Source organism: Mirounga angustirostris, unplaced genomic scaffold (genome assembly GCF_029215605.1).
Source record: "Mirounga angustirostris isolate CCGP_5_RB_7025 unplaced genomic scaffold, mMirAng1.0.hap1 SCAF_12, whole genome shotgun sequence".
Lineage (NCBI taxonomy): Eukaryota > Metazoa > Chordata > Mammalia > Carnivora > Phocidae > Mirounga > Mirounga angustirostris.
The window spans coordinates 49,167,123-49,181,813 of NW_026991720.1; the positions used below are offsets into that span (position 1 = coordinate 49,167,123).

At 38.2% G+C, this 14,691-nt stretch overlaps 1 protein-coding gene across 5 annotated transcripts; it reads right to left on the bottom strand.

Annotated features, from left to right (window-relative positions):
* Positions 1-481: 481 nt before the first annotated feature.
* CBX3 (chromobox 3) lies at positions 482-14,055 on the bottom strand. 5 transcript variants are annotated; one of them, XM_045864548.3, is made up of 6 exons: positions 13,915-14,055; positions 12,412-12,463; positions 9,670-9,812; positions 7,180-7,342; positions 4,936-5,030; positions 482-4,577 (listed from the first exon to the last, which is right to left on the bottom strand). In XM_045864548.3, exons 2-6 carry the CDS (start codon positions 12,433-12,435, stop codon positions 4,451-4,453), a joined length of 552 nt encoding a protein of 183 aa, XP_045720504.1. In that variant the 5' UTR covers positions 12,436-12,463; positions 13,915-14,055; the 3' UTR covers positions 482-4,450. The 5 variants fall into 5 exon arrangements, with proteins under 5 accessions (XP_045720504.1, XP_045720505.1, XP_064431213.1 ...); XM_045864549.3 differs by lacking the exon at positions 13,915-14,055 and adding an exon at positions 13,633-13,780; XM_064575143.1 differs by lacking the exon at positions 13,915-14,055 and adding an exon at positions 13,633-13,750 and having other exon boundaries at positions 12,412-12,457.
* Between the last annotated feature and the right edge of the window lie 636 nt (positions 14,056-14,691).

Sequence of the window (14,691 nt, forward strand, 5' to 3'; positions counted from 1 at the left end):
TTCTTTAACCTTTCTGTGCCCTAGTATCTTCACCTGTAAAATGGGGTCAATCATACCTACCCCACATGACATTTGAGGAAGATAAAAGTATGAAAAACAGCACAATATTCAACAACTGTTAGGTATTTCTTTTAGGAACTAAACTCTTATATGTGCTCATGGACATTTTCATTGCTTTTATAGCAAAAACATTAACTGTAATGAAAGAGTCTTCAGGTGAATACGATTTCATATTTTTGCACTTCTCCAGGTGACTTTTCAACATAAATTCTTAGCACACACACACAAAACCTCACCCCCGCAAAACCCAACAACCTTCAATCCCCTCCTTAATTATTCTCTATTAGCAGATACGTTAGGGATTGCCATGTTTCTGAAAAGTATAGCACATTATATACTACATTCAGAATCAACTTCCTTGATTATATCAAGTCAACTTTAAGAGTTTGAAGTTGTTAAAATATCTCTTGTTCAGTGAATATTCAAAGGTACAAATTCATTTATTCATCAGAAGAGTTGATATATCTTATAGGTTACATACAAATACACATATTATTCATATTCCACTTCATATTAGATTCTTTTGCTTGATACCCAATTTTGGTTTAATAAAACATAAAAATAATGCATACTGTAAGAATCAAATATAATTTAAGACAGCCATTCAGCCCTTTCCATTAAAACACACACACACACAGGAATTTTAAAGTAAAATTAAGCACTTCTCATTAGCCTTCTAGGGAATGTAGCCAACATAAGCCTATGGGTGGGGTGTTTAAGACAAAACAAACTTGAGTTGTTCTTTGTGAAACAGAAAAGGAAAATATAATAATCAAGCCCCAGACTCATGATTTCCTTATATTTTTCTTTTCAACATATATCTTCATTGCCTAGTTAATTAAGGTTCAAACTTGAAAGAAGAGGAAGATAGTATACTAAGTTACCCTAAAGGACTACTTCCCCTTACCGATTTTCTTACTTTTCACTACCATCCATGTTGTTTACTACATTAACACCTAAGTGTATCAAGTATCAGGTCCTGTTAGAACCAAGAACCAGATTTCTGGCTTATGAACGAGATATATAATTTGTTTTCAAACACAAAGCAAAGCACAGAGAAGGGAAAGAGTAGTGAAAAATCAATTAAAACTTCAGAGGTTTTAAAAGTAGCTATTGGTAATGGTAATAAGCTACAGGTCAAAGTGTTCCCTTCTGTTCTCAATGGTATTAAAAACTCAGGGATCTTGCCACACCAATACTTGTCCAGGTATCTGAACAGATTTCAGGCCCTTTATGAGAAAGAAAAACTTAAATGCTGACCAACATTTTTATAGTGGCATATGGTTTTCTTTGATCCATAGGATTAGGCAAACTTTGTTACCCACACATCTCACTACCTCAGTGGAATTGAGGTCCATCTTGGGGTAAAAAAAAAAAAAAAATCAGAAGCCTTCATCACAGTATCTAACAAAATCTGATTAGAGACTACTATAAAAATGACAGTGAAAATAAGGAAAATTTAAGACTATCCATACAACTTCAGGATGGGAGAAATATTTTTAAACATGACAGGAAAAACAGAAGGTGTAAAAACTGACAAGAGTTGACCACATAAAAATTTTTAAAAAGGTACAATAAATCATGTCAAAATATAGACAATGGGAAAAAATATTTGCAACACAAAAAACTTAGGTGTTAATATTCTCACTACAAGAAGAAGCACCGATTAAAAATTTTTGTAAAATTGGCAATTTATAGATAAGGAAATGGAAATATTCATTAAGCATTAAAAGAATGCTCAAAAAAGATCATAGACATACCAAATTAAAACACAAAACCATCGGACTGGCTAAAAAAAAAAAAATCAGTATTATTTATTTAAAAGATTTTATTTATTTGACAGAACAAGACACAGCGAGAGAGGGAACACAAGCAGGGGGAGTGGGAGAGGGAGAAGCAGGCTTCCCGCTGAGTGGGGGAGCCCGATGCGGGGCTCGATCCCAGGACCCTGAGATCATGACCTGAGCTGAAGGCAGACGCTTAACGACTGAGCCACCCAGGCTCCCCGTTAAGATCAGTATTATTAAATTTATAGTACAAGTGGGGATATAGGATAATGGTGACCAATGGGGAGAGTAAATCACTGCAAGCCTGACTTCAGTAGTACATGGGAATCTGTATCTACTTAAGTGCCACTACACATTATATGTAAGAACATTCGCTACATTAATAGTAAAAAATGACAAATAACCTAACCTACTTATGGCAGTTGGTTAAGTTGGGGAATCATTAATACAGCAGCTGGCTGTGCTATTGAAAAGAAGACAAGGAAACAGATTTTGCCATCAGAGTCTCGAGAAGGAATCAGCCCTGCTGATACCTTTTCAGGTCAGTGAGACAAATTAAGAGTTCTGACCTCCAGAACTGGTAATAAATTTATGTTGTTTTAAGCCATTAAGCTTGATGCAATTTTTTACAGCACCAATAAGAAACATACAACATAATAATAAGGGGCAATAAAAGTAGTATGTAGACAATAGTTTCCAGAAATGCCCTTACTAAAGTTTAATGTGGAGGCCACCAATTTCTGGTATCAACAGGGAGTTTGGTACCACATATGAACCCATTGTTGAGAGCAGTGCTAGGTATATAGAGATAAGTAATAGATAGCTTAGTATAGATAGGAATTAAAAAAAATTTTTTTAATTGAGGTATAAATTAACATGTAACCTATCAGTTTCAGGTGTACAACAGGATTAAATATTTATATATTGCAAAATGATTTCCTTTTCTCTGTATGGATTTTGAAAATTAGTAGAAATGTGTCTATCACAACAGAATCAGTCCTATAACTGTTTTTCAGACAGAAGTTTCAACAAACTAGATTCTAAGTATCAAAATTTCATTTTAATGAAGCAGATTCCTCTTAGGCATCCCAAGAAACCAATTTTCATTTTTGTGGAAATACATATTCTAGGGCGCCTGGGTGGCTCAGTTGGTTAAGCGACTGCCTTCGGCTCAGGTCATGATCCTGGAGTCCCGGGATCGAGTCCCGCGTCGGGCTCCCTGCTCCGCGGGGAGCCTGCTTCTCCCTCTGCCTCTGCCTCTCTCTCTCTATCTCTCATGAATAAATAAATAAAATCTTTAAAAAAAAAAAAAAAAAAAGACATATTCTAGTAAGTTTGAAACTCCTCAGCTCAAAAGATCAAAGACATGTACTCTAATGCTTTAGTGTTATTTATAAACACGAAGAGGATTCTAAGGTTATGTTTCTACTTCCACTAGAAAGACAATCAGATAAAAAAAAGTCTAATCACATAAAGGAATATAAAACTATTTATTGACCACTGTTTACCAGTATTTACAATAAAGTAAACAATATACAGTTGGATAACATTCTGACTACAAAGTTATTGTTTTTCCTGGTTTCTGCTGAACCAGTAACTCAAATACTGAGAAGACTGAGCCTACATGTCAGGAACGAGTTGGGATAAAGAAAATACATGCAGGTTAAGAATTTGGATTATAAAAGTCTGTCCACCCATTTATTCCAGCAGGAGCTAAATTGCTAACATCTCTAACCATCTGATTATGATTAGGTTTCCATGAACAAAGTCTTAGACATTCCATGAATCATGACCTTTTAGTCAATACAGCACAGAGATTTCAACTTCTTGAAAAGGAATGGTTCACTAGAAGGAACCTTTAAATGTCCATTTAACTAAGTTTTGCTTACCTAATTAAAACACACCAGGACTTGTCTAGTTTTGTCATTTGGGTGGGGAGGTTGTTGGTGGTGATAAAATTTTCCTTTTAGGGAACTTGCAAATGAACTTGCATTTATGACTGTAGATATGAATATGGATTCAGATATTGCTGCTTTTAAATTGTCCAATTTAAAAATTTGAAAGGTTAAGGCTTCAGGAAAAACTTGTTTAAGTGATTTCTTAAGTTGCTGAAAATGATAGCATCCCAGAAACATGGGCTTATCCATGGTTATAAATGCTGTTTTTGTTTTGGTGAATGTTAAAAAAACAAAAACCATTTATGTATGTATTTTAAGTATACACACAAAAACCCCCTAAATAAACAAAAGACCCAGAATGGTCCTCAGGCATATAGGAGTTAAACACAAATTCTGACTGAGTAACGACTATGAAATTTCCCCCAACATTTAGAAAAGGTGTTCTCTAATGCAGGGGGATAATATACCATGGTCTCAAATATTTTTTTCTGATAAAGGAAGCAACTACAGAAAGCTTTTATTTGTTCAAAGTAACCAGTGCTATAGATGCAAAAAAACCCCAACAACTCCCCCAATACTACTTCAAAACAAACGTATCAAACGTGATTTTCATTAGAATGTTATTTCTTCACACTAATAAATCAAAAAACAAAGACCCAGATTTTATATATATATATAAATATATATAAAAAGCAATGCAAACAATTATTGAGCTTCATCTTCTGGACAAGAATGCCAAGTTAGTCTCTCTTCATAAAAAGCAATTACAATCTGAGGACACTTCATATTTGCCTCTTTTGCCAGCACCAAGTCTGCCTCATCTGAATCTTTCCTGTTGTGAGGAAAAAAAGGTTCAGTCAAAAGTCTCAACTGTTTTTGCCAACTGAATCTTTCACTTAAGTCATAATTCAATCAAAAGATACTGAAGTGCTTCAGAAGCAGATACTTGTGGCTGTGTTCCAATAAAACTACATTTTCCCAAACAGGCTAATCTTTGCTTTAAAACACCATTAGCAAAAAAACAGAACAAAACCAAAGACCCCCAAACTACAAAAATCCTAGAATCATCCTTTCAGCAGATACTATCTAATGATGAAAACTATAAAACCTTTTCTAGGTAAGGCTTCACAAATTAAAAAAAAAAATCTACTCTTACTTTAAAATAGAATAGCAATCATCTGCACACTCACCATTTCATGAGAAACATTAATTCTCCACTGCTGTCTGTGGCACCAATTATTCGTTCAGGATCAAGACCTCTGGCAAAGCCTCTTGGTTTATCAGCCTGATTAAAAGATGTTAAATGACTCTTCACATAAATGTTTCACCAACTTTCCATATTGCAAACTAGTAATACTAACTTCCAATTTGTTTTCATGAAATATAGCTTTCAAATGAAAGTGAAAAAGAAATGACAGGAGAAAGAACTCTTATTTAGTACTAAAACACATTGTAATTTCCATTAACCTTCCAAGAAAAAACAAATCCAGGTATCTAAAAGTATTCTGAATTCCAAGGCAAGAAAATAAATACCTTTCTTTATCCTAACACATTAGAAGACAGAACTGTGTAGGCACACAAATTAATCCCTTGATTTCTGCTAACTCATCAATAATTATAAATTCTTTAAAGTTAGTATTTCAAATCACTTTTAGGAATTAGTCTAAATTACCCACAAATTTTTAAAGTACACACAAAATACAAATAGCCAAATAGTAAAAACTCTGAAACTCAGACTGATCAGTATTGTAAGCGATCTGCCTTGTAGGAAACCTTAAAAAATACTTAGCATAAACCAATGGTTCTAAGAGTGTGGTCTCAGGATCCCTGGGGATCCCTGAGACCTTTAGTGGGTGTCTGTTTATCTTGCAAGGTCCCCTTCTTTCATTTATCTTTGACTTCAGAATATCTTCATATGCCTCTACCAAACAACATTAAGACAGCAAATCAAATGCAGAACTGTCTTAAGCTAGACACTGAAAAGATTTGCAAAACTGTAAAATGCCACTTCTCATTTAAAGTTATTTTTCGTAAGTTATGAACATGCAATAGGTTTTGTCTTTCTTAACTGAATACACAAATGTCTTAGAACTTTGTTTTAATTTCTGATATAATTAGGATTGATGGTCGTAACACATATAAATAAAAGTTCTCCGAGATTCTCAATATTCTAGAGTATTAAAGGGGTTCTGAGACCAAAAGAGTTTGAGAACTGCTTAGATTAAGAAATCCCTTCTCCCTACCAGACTTTTGTATCAATATCCCAGGTTCTGGAGTCAGACTACCTGGGTTAGTTAGAATGACGACTCTAACCTTTACTGTGTGGCTTTGGGCAAGTTAACCTCTCTGTTGTTCAGGTTCATTACCCTATAAAACAGGAATGATAATACTATCTGTCTCATGGACGTTTTATAGTATAAAAAATGCAAATTAAGTTATGTAGAACACTGCTGGGCACATTCTAAGAGCTCAGTGTAGGATAACTACTGTTACTAAACAGTGCTTATGCTGAATATACGGTTGACTTTCAATTAATGCATATGGATTCTTAACATTGTTACCTTTTTGCTTTGGCTGCTAAAGCATCCAGAACCAAATTTGTAGTCAACCTCTGCTTCTCATCTGGAAAATGGGGATAATACCTATAATCTTAGCAGACCTGCCATGAAGATTTAACAGGTTATCTGTAAACTACTTGGCATCTAATTCAGATGATCAAATTTTAAATCCAAAGACCTTATCAATGTTAGTTCCCAAGCCTAAATGCTAATTCAGAATCAAGACCTTTTCCCAAATTGCCAGCAGGCATGGTAAATAGGACAATCTGTTTTGGAGCTGAAGGTATAAGCAAGTAGTTGTATGTTTTGCCCAAAGCCACGGACACATTAGTGAAGCAAAGACTGGGTCAAAATACCCATGTAGTTAATGAACCAGCTGTCTCAATTCACACCAAAAAATATTAAAAAAATTCTATTACCGAAGATTATATACTTCAAAATCAAAATGTTGCTTGGCAATATTCTGACAAAACAAAGATCACATGTGAAAGTACATGCTGGTGGTCAGTGCCACCAATGGTCTATAATCAGAATGTGCTTTGTGGATTGTTTGTACTGTATTGTAAAGGATTGCAATGATCTAATCTTTGTGTTCACTGTATTTAAGACTGCCAGTCCTGGATCACAGGAAATGGACCTTATCAGGGATCAACTCCACGACTCTACTCAAAATAACACTAGCACAACAATGTGAGTTGTATAAGCACTTACTACTGAACATTTATATGATGCAGGCTAAATCATGCCTATCCTTTCTGTCCTGAATATTAAGCATTAAAAAGTATTTGAATTCTTAAAAGTATCTTTAGTGTATTTTAAAAATCAAGCCATCAACCTTTTACCAAGTCAGTCTGCTGGGCAATATTTTATACTTACAGCGTCTCTTTTCTTCTTTGATTTGCTATCATCAGATTCACTGTCAGATAAAGATTTTCTTTTTGTACCATCTTTTTCTTTACCAGCTTTTTGAGAATTAAGAAATGCTTCAATTAACTCTGGACAATCTAAATTTTCTTCAGGTTCCCAAGTATTGTCAGCACTGGGTTCGGTTAAAAAAAAAAAAATCAATTAAATATGATTCATCACCATCATCTACATTCATTTAACATGTATCTAAAAAAAGTCTGCTGTACTGCAGATGCTTACCTTTTTCTCCCTATCCCCATTCTTTTGATAAAATCTGCTTATACTTCCTGTGTCTATTTTCTTAGCCTCTAGTAAGTGCGCAGTCTGCTGTATTACCTCCAAGTTAACACACCTGCTTCTGGCAGAATAATTGGAACTAATATTTTCCCCAGTTACACAGACAACCCACTTCAGAATCTCTCTGCAAAGGCTTTTTAAAAATAAGGATTCCCTATTCCCACCCCAAATTACTTTATCAGATCAGTCAGACTATGTCTCTAGTTGGGACCTTCAACACCACATTTGAAAACACAAAAATTCTAAGGCATGCTATATGTGAGGCAGTATTTTCAACTTCTGCTGGGTGCTCAGATTAGGCAATGATAAAAAGCAGGGGTTGGCAACCCAAAGGTCAAACCCAGCTTTTGTATGTTGGTCCAACTAAAAATGTTTTTCACATTTTTAATTGGGAAAAAATTTCAAAATGACAATTATAGGAAATGAGGGCCCATTCATTAGAACACAGCCATGCTCCTTTGTTTAACGTAGTGTCTACGGCTGCTTTTGTACTATATTTGCAAAGTTGAGTAATTGTGAGAGGTCTACAGCCCACAAAGCCTAAATTATTTATTTACTACATGATTCTTTAAGGGAAAAGTTTGGCAATCCCTGATATGATGCCAAAATGACTACTTTCATGTGTTTTTCAGAAGGACTGGAAAGAAAATGAATATCAATTACCAAACGTGAATGTTAGATAATCCTACACTAGTGATACGCTTGCTAACTTTTTTTTTTAAGACTCTACGCCCAATGTGGAGCTCAAACTCATGACCCCCAAGATCAAAGAACCACATGCTTTACTAACAAAGCCAGCCAGGTGCCCTATAGGCTTGTTAACTTTGTGCACTCTGATCCAAAAAGCCTTTAAAGAACAAGATAGAATGAAATTAATCATTTTAGAGTGATAGAAAAGAAAGGCACTATTTACAACTTGGGGTCTTCTGATATCCTGAGATGCTAAAACTGGCAAACTTGAATCAGAGGATAGAGGAGGACTAAAGAGTTGAAGCAGAGCTTCCATTTTGTAGTGTTACTTTAATTACAGACTTCTGTATTACCTAATACATTGTACTGCACATAGTAGGTTCTCAGCCATACTAATGGCCTTAAGTTTGAGAGAAAGAGGGAGAAAAGGAGTTAAGTCTCTTAACATTTTGATGGACTGGACAGAGACAAACAGCATTTAATGTCTCATGAGATTTCAAAACAAACAACAAAAAACCTATCACATGAAGGTGATCAATTCTTTGGCATACTGGTTACATCTAACTTTAAAATAGTTCAGACTTATTTTGCTTTGTTCTGCTATCTGTAAGGAAATTTTTCTAGTGGCAAATTATGAACTTATACTATATACTTAAGCTCAACTAAGGATACTAGAAGGATAAAATAAAGAACCTTAAATCTTCCACTCAACTTGTAATTCCCAAATTGCTATGGTGGGGCAAGTAGTAGGTAACAGATATTCCGAAGCCTAATTATTTGACCAGAACCCTCCCCCATCTCCACCAAACTCAGAAAACTGTTGTCTATCTCTACCTATCCATTTTCAGTAAGTCATTGACAACAGAGCCTTGCTGTTTTTGTGGTATAAGGCAGATTTAGCACATGATAAATGTTAAATATAAGACTGGAATTCCTGCATGAGTTATTTGCAATACAGCTAACATTATAAAAATTATGAGAGCAATTAGTAACAAGGAACATAAAGAACTAAGGAGCTTAAAAAATGCCCACACCACTTCTTAAGAGATTAGGATACAGTAAACCTAGTGCATCCTAGAGGTCCTGGATGATAAGCACTTCTGTTCAACACCCACCAGTCTACCTTATATAGCTTCAATACTTTTAGTGTTCTTTGTATATAAGAAAACAATGTCAATTAGATACTTTAATTAGTACAGTATCTAACCACATTAAAATGCATTACACAATAAACTGTATGCCTATAAATTTGACTCTCCAAGTCAATCAACTAATTTCAAATGTGCTTGGTTACAACTGTAGGCTAAAGACAGGACTCTTTTTAAACAGGTCTCAAAGTACCCTGGAATAAAGGTGTCTTTAAATGAAGAGAAATGTATGGGGAAACGGATTTTAAAAACCCCAGACTAAAAGCAAATTTTAAATGTCACTTAGGTGCAGTTAAACATATAACAGAAGCACCAGATTCCTTACTCTGTAAATCCCTTCCACTTCAGGAAATACTCCACCTTCCCATTCACTACACGTCGGTCCAGTACTTTTTCCACCACAAATTCTTCAGGCTCTGCCTCTTCTACTTTTTTACTCTTTCCATTTTGTTTCTTTCCCATTTTTTGCTAAAATAAAACAAAAGAGACATTTAAGAAACTTTTCTTTTTTCACTTTTGAGTACATTTTAAAGGCTAATATTCATATTATCGTTGCATCTGACACCTATATTTTTACTTCTATATCCCAGGGCAGACACGTTCTGAAAAGATAAAAGTCAACAGATAATCAAAAAGAATACTTAATTCCCTTTTATCTCAAACCTATCACCCACCCCTTTCAGTTGAAATAATACAATCAAAAACACTATCTGGAAAATATTCTTATCTTTTCTAAATCTAATGTCTTACCTAGTTTACAAGACCAAGTTTACTAGAGTTTGTACTCTTTTTAACTACAACACAGCAACAAACAACTACAAAGTATTAGAAGATGATACAAAGAAGTAAATACTAATGAGACCTTATTAAGTGAACCATAGTCCCATTTAAAAACTACAGCCCCCAAACACTAACAACTCTTTCTCAATATAAACACCAATGTTAAAAGTCTCAATTATACAGAAAGAGGTAAGTGCAGAATGAAAACATGGTTCAGAATCCTGAGATCAATTGTAGAGTCAACTAAGACCATGAATAGGTTAAAAAGGACACTATTACTGTTCCATAATTTCTGTATATAATATTACAGATCACACAGAACAAAGTTACGTGGTCACTTGAAGAAGTCAAAATAATTCTCTAATGTGAAAATCCTTCTTTCTTGGTTTCTCAAGTGTTAAAATGGTAGCCAACGAAACTCACCTTAAACAAATTTTTAGATTAGTATTTTCTTTTTTGTGTTAACACTATAAGAAAAGCCAAAAGACCAAACTAAAACCACTATTTTCCAATAACTCATGTTATGAAGACTGAAAGCAGATAAAACAAAAAACTGAAATGGTTAATTAGAAGAGACGAAGCGGGGAAAATCTCAAATGTTATGTTAATTTTAAAATAATTTCAGTGGTGCTATTAAAAAAAAAAACTTAACTGCCTAGTCATTAAAGTCACCTCTCCACATAGCATACAAGCAGAAAAGTAACAGCAGCAGTGCCTCAAGCATGCAAAAGGATACTGATCCTAAATGATAAACAAATCAGCTATGTTCATGAAAGTAAGAGATTAACAGAATAAAGAGGATAACAAAAATAAACACAAAGTGAAAAGAATAAACACTAATACTATGGCACTCACAAGCTGGTTACAAGTAAGTGTTCACCTTTTTCTTTTCAGAAGAAAACTCACCCACTTTCCCACCTAAACTAACAAACCTCATCTCTTAGAAGATTAAGAAAAACTTTCAAAGTTGTCAATTTATGATCCTTTAGCAAAGAGTAAGATAATTAAGTATCATTTAGTTATGGACACTGAAGACTCTCAAAACTGTGTGCCAAAGCAACAGAAGCATCTATGTTTGCTTCCTGTATCTCTATTCATCCTCAAAGTCCCAGGGACAGCTAGTTCCTTCTCTTTCCAGTACCTGAAGGTCACAAGTCATACAGTCAATTCAATTATCTACACTTTGGTCTACCACTTATGGAATTTGAAGGACAGTTCAATCCTGAGGGGGCATAGAAGATGCTTTGTGTTTTTTTCCATTGACGGTTTTGATGGGAATCATTTGTGCCACAGAATTTGTATTTATTTCAACGTTTCCCAGAATAGGAGTTAAACGTGCAACCTCTTGATGGCAAAGATTAAAAACCAAACTTGCCTTTTTAGTATGAAACCCAAGGGGAGAATATACAAACCAAAAACCAATGTTTTGCTTTATTTAGATGTTAACACTGACCTTTAATACAATTCCAATTATGGATGAAATATATTAGAATTACTGTGAGAACCACTAACTTTGAATTTCACTATTTTTATGTGAATATGTCAGTGTTTTCAAAAAATCTGTAACTTGATATGGCTGAACATATGTATGTCTTTACACATTCACAGAACTTTTAATCAAGTTTAAGAATGCAAACTTAGGCTTTAAGACAGTGGAGAGAAAAAATGTAATTGCTCGCAAGATCCAAATCTACTCTTCTGCCCTTCTTGGACATATGTATGATTTTATTTGGTATTAAAAAAAAACCATGGCAATGATTTGAATTTAAGACCTTTATGTATTTTAGAATAATCAAATTCCAAATAGGACAACATGAGCAAAGTAACTGAATGACCTTTGTCCCAATCTAGGTTCTTTAAACTGAGCAATACTGAAAATACCTGGATTCTCTAGAATTCATTACAGGGTGACTTAGGGACTGTTACGCCAATGAGCAAGGGCGTTACAGCATTGTGTTTATGCTTGTAAAAATTCATGTTGCGAAAGTTTATTTTTATTTCAAGATAAAAATACTCTGTAAAATTCATTGTACTATCCTGCCAAGATTAGGTTTCTCTAAATGGATTAAGACACTATTCAGCCAGGTCAATAAGTATCTCAATGTAATGATTTCGTTTTTGCCTCTATTTCTCCCCATTACAACACTGCGGGGGGGGGGGGGGGGGGAGGAGGGAACTGGGAAATACATGTGGATGTAAATATCTCAACCACAGAGATGCAAACTTATAATTTTGGGGAAAAAATTTGAGTTAGATCCTTACAAATTTTAGGTTTTCATGAACTTACCAATGTAGTTTTATTGGAGGCCATTTTTTATTGCAGACTTGAAGAGCTATTACTAGAAAAATGCATGACAGTTAAAAAGAAGTTTGCACGACACAAAAAAGGTAGCTAAACACAAGTTCTGTTTGGATTCCAACCCCCACTATGTATCGTATATTGTAAAACTTGTACTCAAATCCAGAGATGCAGATTTGAGATCCTGCGTTATCAGTGATCTATGTTTGCTGAATACATCAGTGCTCTAACCAAGTGGGTCTAGAAAACCTTACTGGGTACGCTGGTATCTGAGACAGTTTTACAAAGGAAAAAATAGCAAAAATTTTTTTCAATATAAGTCCCGTTTATGTCATACCCAGCATTTTTAAGAAAATGGCCAGATAATTTGGTTCAAAGTCGACGTGATCACCCAATCACAACGGTATATTATCGTCAATTTCCCCTCTAGACCTTTTAACAGTCCAAAGAGGCGCCTATAAAACCCCAACTTGGTTTCTTGGAAACCCTCCCCCTTTCTAATCACTAGTTTAAAAACTGAAAAAGGAAAAAAACCGTATCGAGATGCTTCAGTCCCATTTCGTACCACTTTTAAAAAAACAAACCACCTCTTCTATCCGTTCCCCGTAAGCCCCACCCTGCTTAGCGAGGCCTGAACACCCGGCCCCCGCCCCCCACCCAGGAGCGCGGGCCTCGTGGTCAGCCCATCCGCCGGGAGAAACAAAGGCCGCGGCCCGGGGGCTCAAGGGCACTGCACCACCGGGCCCGCGTTGTCCCCCACCCGGCGGTAGCCACGTAACGGAGCGCCCGCCGCAGCCTCGGAACAGCGGGCCGCGCTGATGCGGGAGAACGCACCGCCCTCACTGGAGGCCCAAGTCGCCGACCGAGGCCGTGAGGGGGAGGAGGGCCCCTCATCTTGATCGCGGATGGGGGAGGGGAAAAGGAAATGCGCTTTGTCTAGAAATCAGGCGGCTGTCGCCACGGCTCTCTACCCTCTCGAGAACAGTCTCGTTCTCCCCCTCCCCCACAACTAACTCCAGGCGCCGGCCCAGCGCCAGGCCAGCCGCGGGGTCTCCGCTCGACTCTCCGCTGCTTCCCGCCTGCTCCCCACTCGGGGTCGGGCGGGGAAGGGCGGGAAGCAGGGAACTGGGTGGGGGTATCCCTGGGGCGCAGGTGGTATTTTAAGCACCACCACCGAGTAGAGAAAGAGAGAGAAAGAAAGACACCGACTTCACCGCCTCCGAGCTGCTCCGGGTCCCGGGTCTGCGGCGTCTCCGGCCCTGCGCGCCTCAAGCTCCAGCCACATCCGAGAAGGAGGGGGCTGGGGAGCTGCGCGCCGGGCAGCAGCTCGAGGGGGGGTGGGGGTGGGGGTGGCACCGCCCACGCCGGGCGGCCGCGAGGGGCGGGGCGGGGCGGGCGGGCGCGCGCCCGGCGGGGGGAGGGGCCGAGCGCCGCGCCCGCCGGGAACCCGAGCCCGGGGCAGGTGGAAGGCTGCGGCGTCGCTGCACTCACCGTTCGCGGCGTGGGGCCTGGTGGTCCCCGGAGGGGAGGGAGAGGGAAGTTGAGGCGAGGACAGTAACCGATCTTCTAGACGGAGGCGTTTCTGCTTCGCAGCAGCCGCGTCTGGCGCCAAAACCGGGCTCCGCCCACTTCCTCGCCCCTATAAGTGGGTGCCTCCAAACGCTAGGGGTGAGGGAGTAAAGAGAAACTCGGATGGGGAGAATTGGGAGCTAAGAAGAAGTGCCCCTCCCAGACCACCCTCTCCAAAGACCTCTCTTGAACCCAAGGGGTCGACTCCCAAAGACGTTGGCCAGGGTTAGGTTGGTGGAGCGTGAAGTGTAACGTGTTGACTGGAAATCGCTTCGGGTGTTTCCGGAAGGGGCCGAGTCAGTCCTCAGCGCTGGGGGGAGAATTAGGAGAGGGAAATCGCAAGGGGGAGGTTACAAAGATTATTCTGGCGGGAGCTCGGAGGCGGGGGCGGGGGGGAGGCGCGGATTATCACAGGCTTTGCTGCAGGGACCACCTCCCGGGTTGAGGGGGCTGGACTTTAGGGCTGTGCTTTAAGCTCCTCCCGACAGCGTTAATTTCAAACTGCGCGACCGTTTCTCACCTGCCCTGCGCTAAGGCGGGGGCTGGACCCAATTCCGTGAGAGAGAAATACGCAGGACTCGAGCCTTCCGCAATTCACTGAGACCAGTTACGCAAGTGACGTCAAGCACTACTACTGGCTGCAAGGGGAGGGAGGAGTACGTACCTGGCGTAAGGAGGGCGTAGAGCGTTCCCGCCATT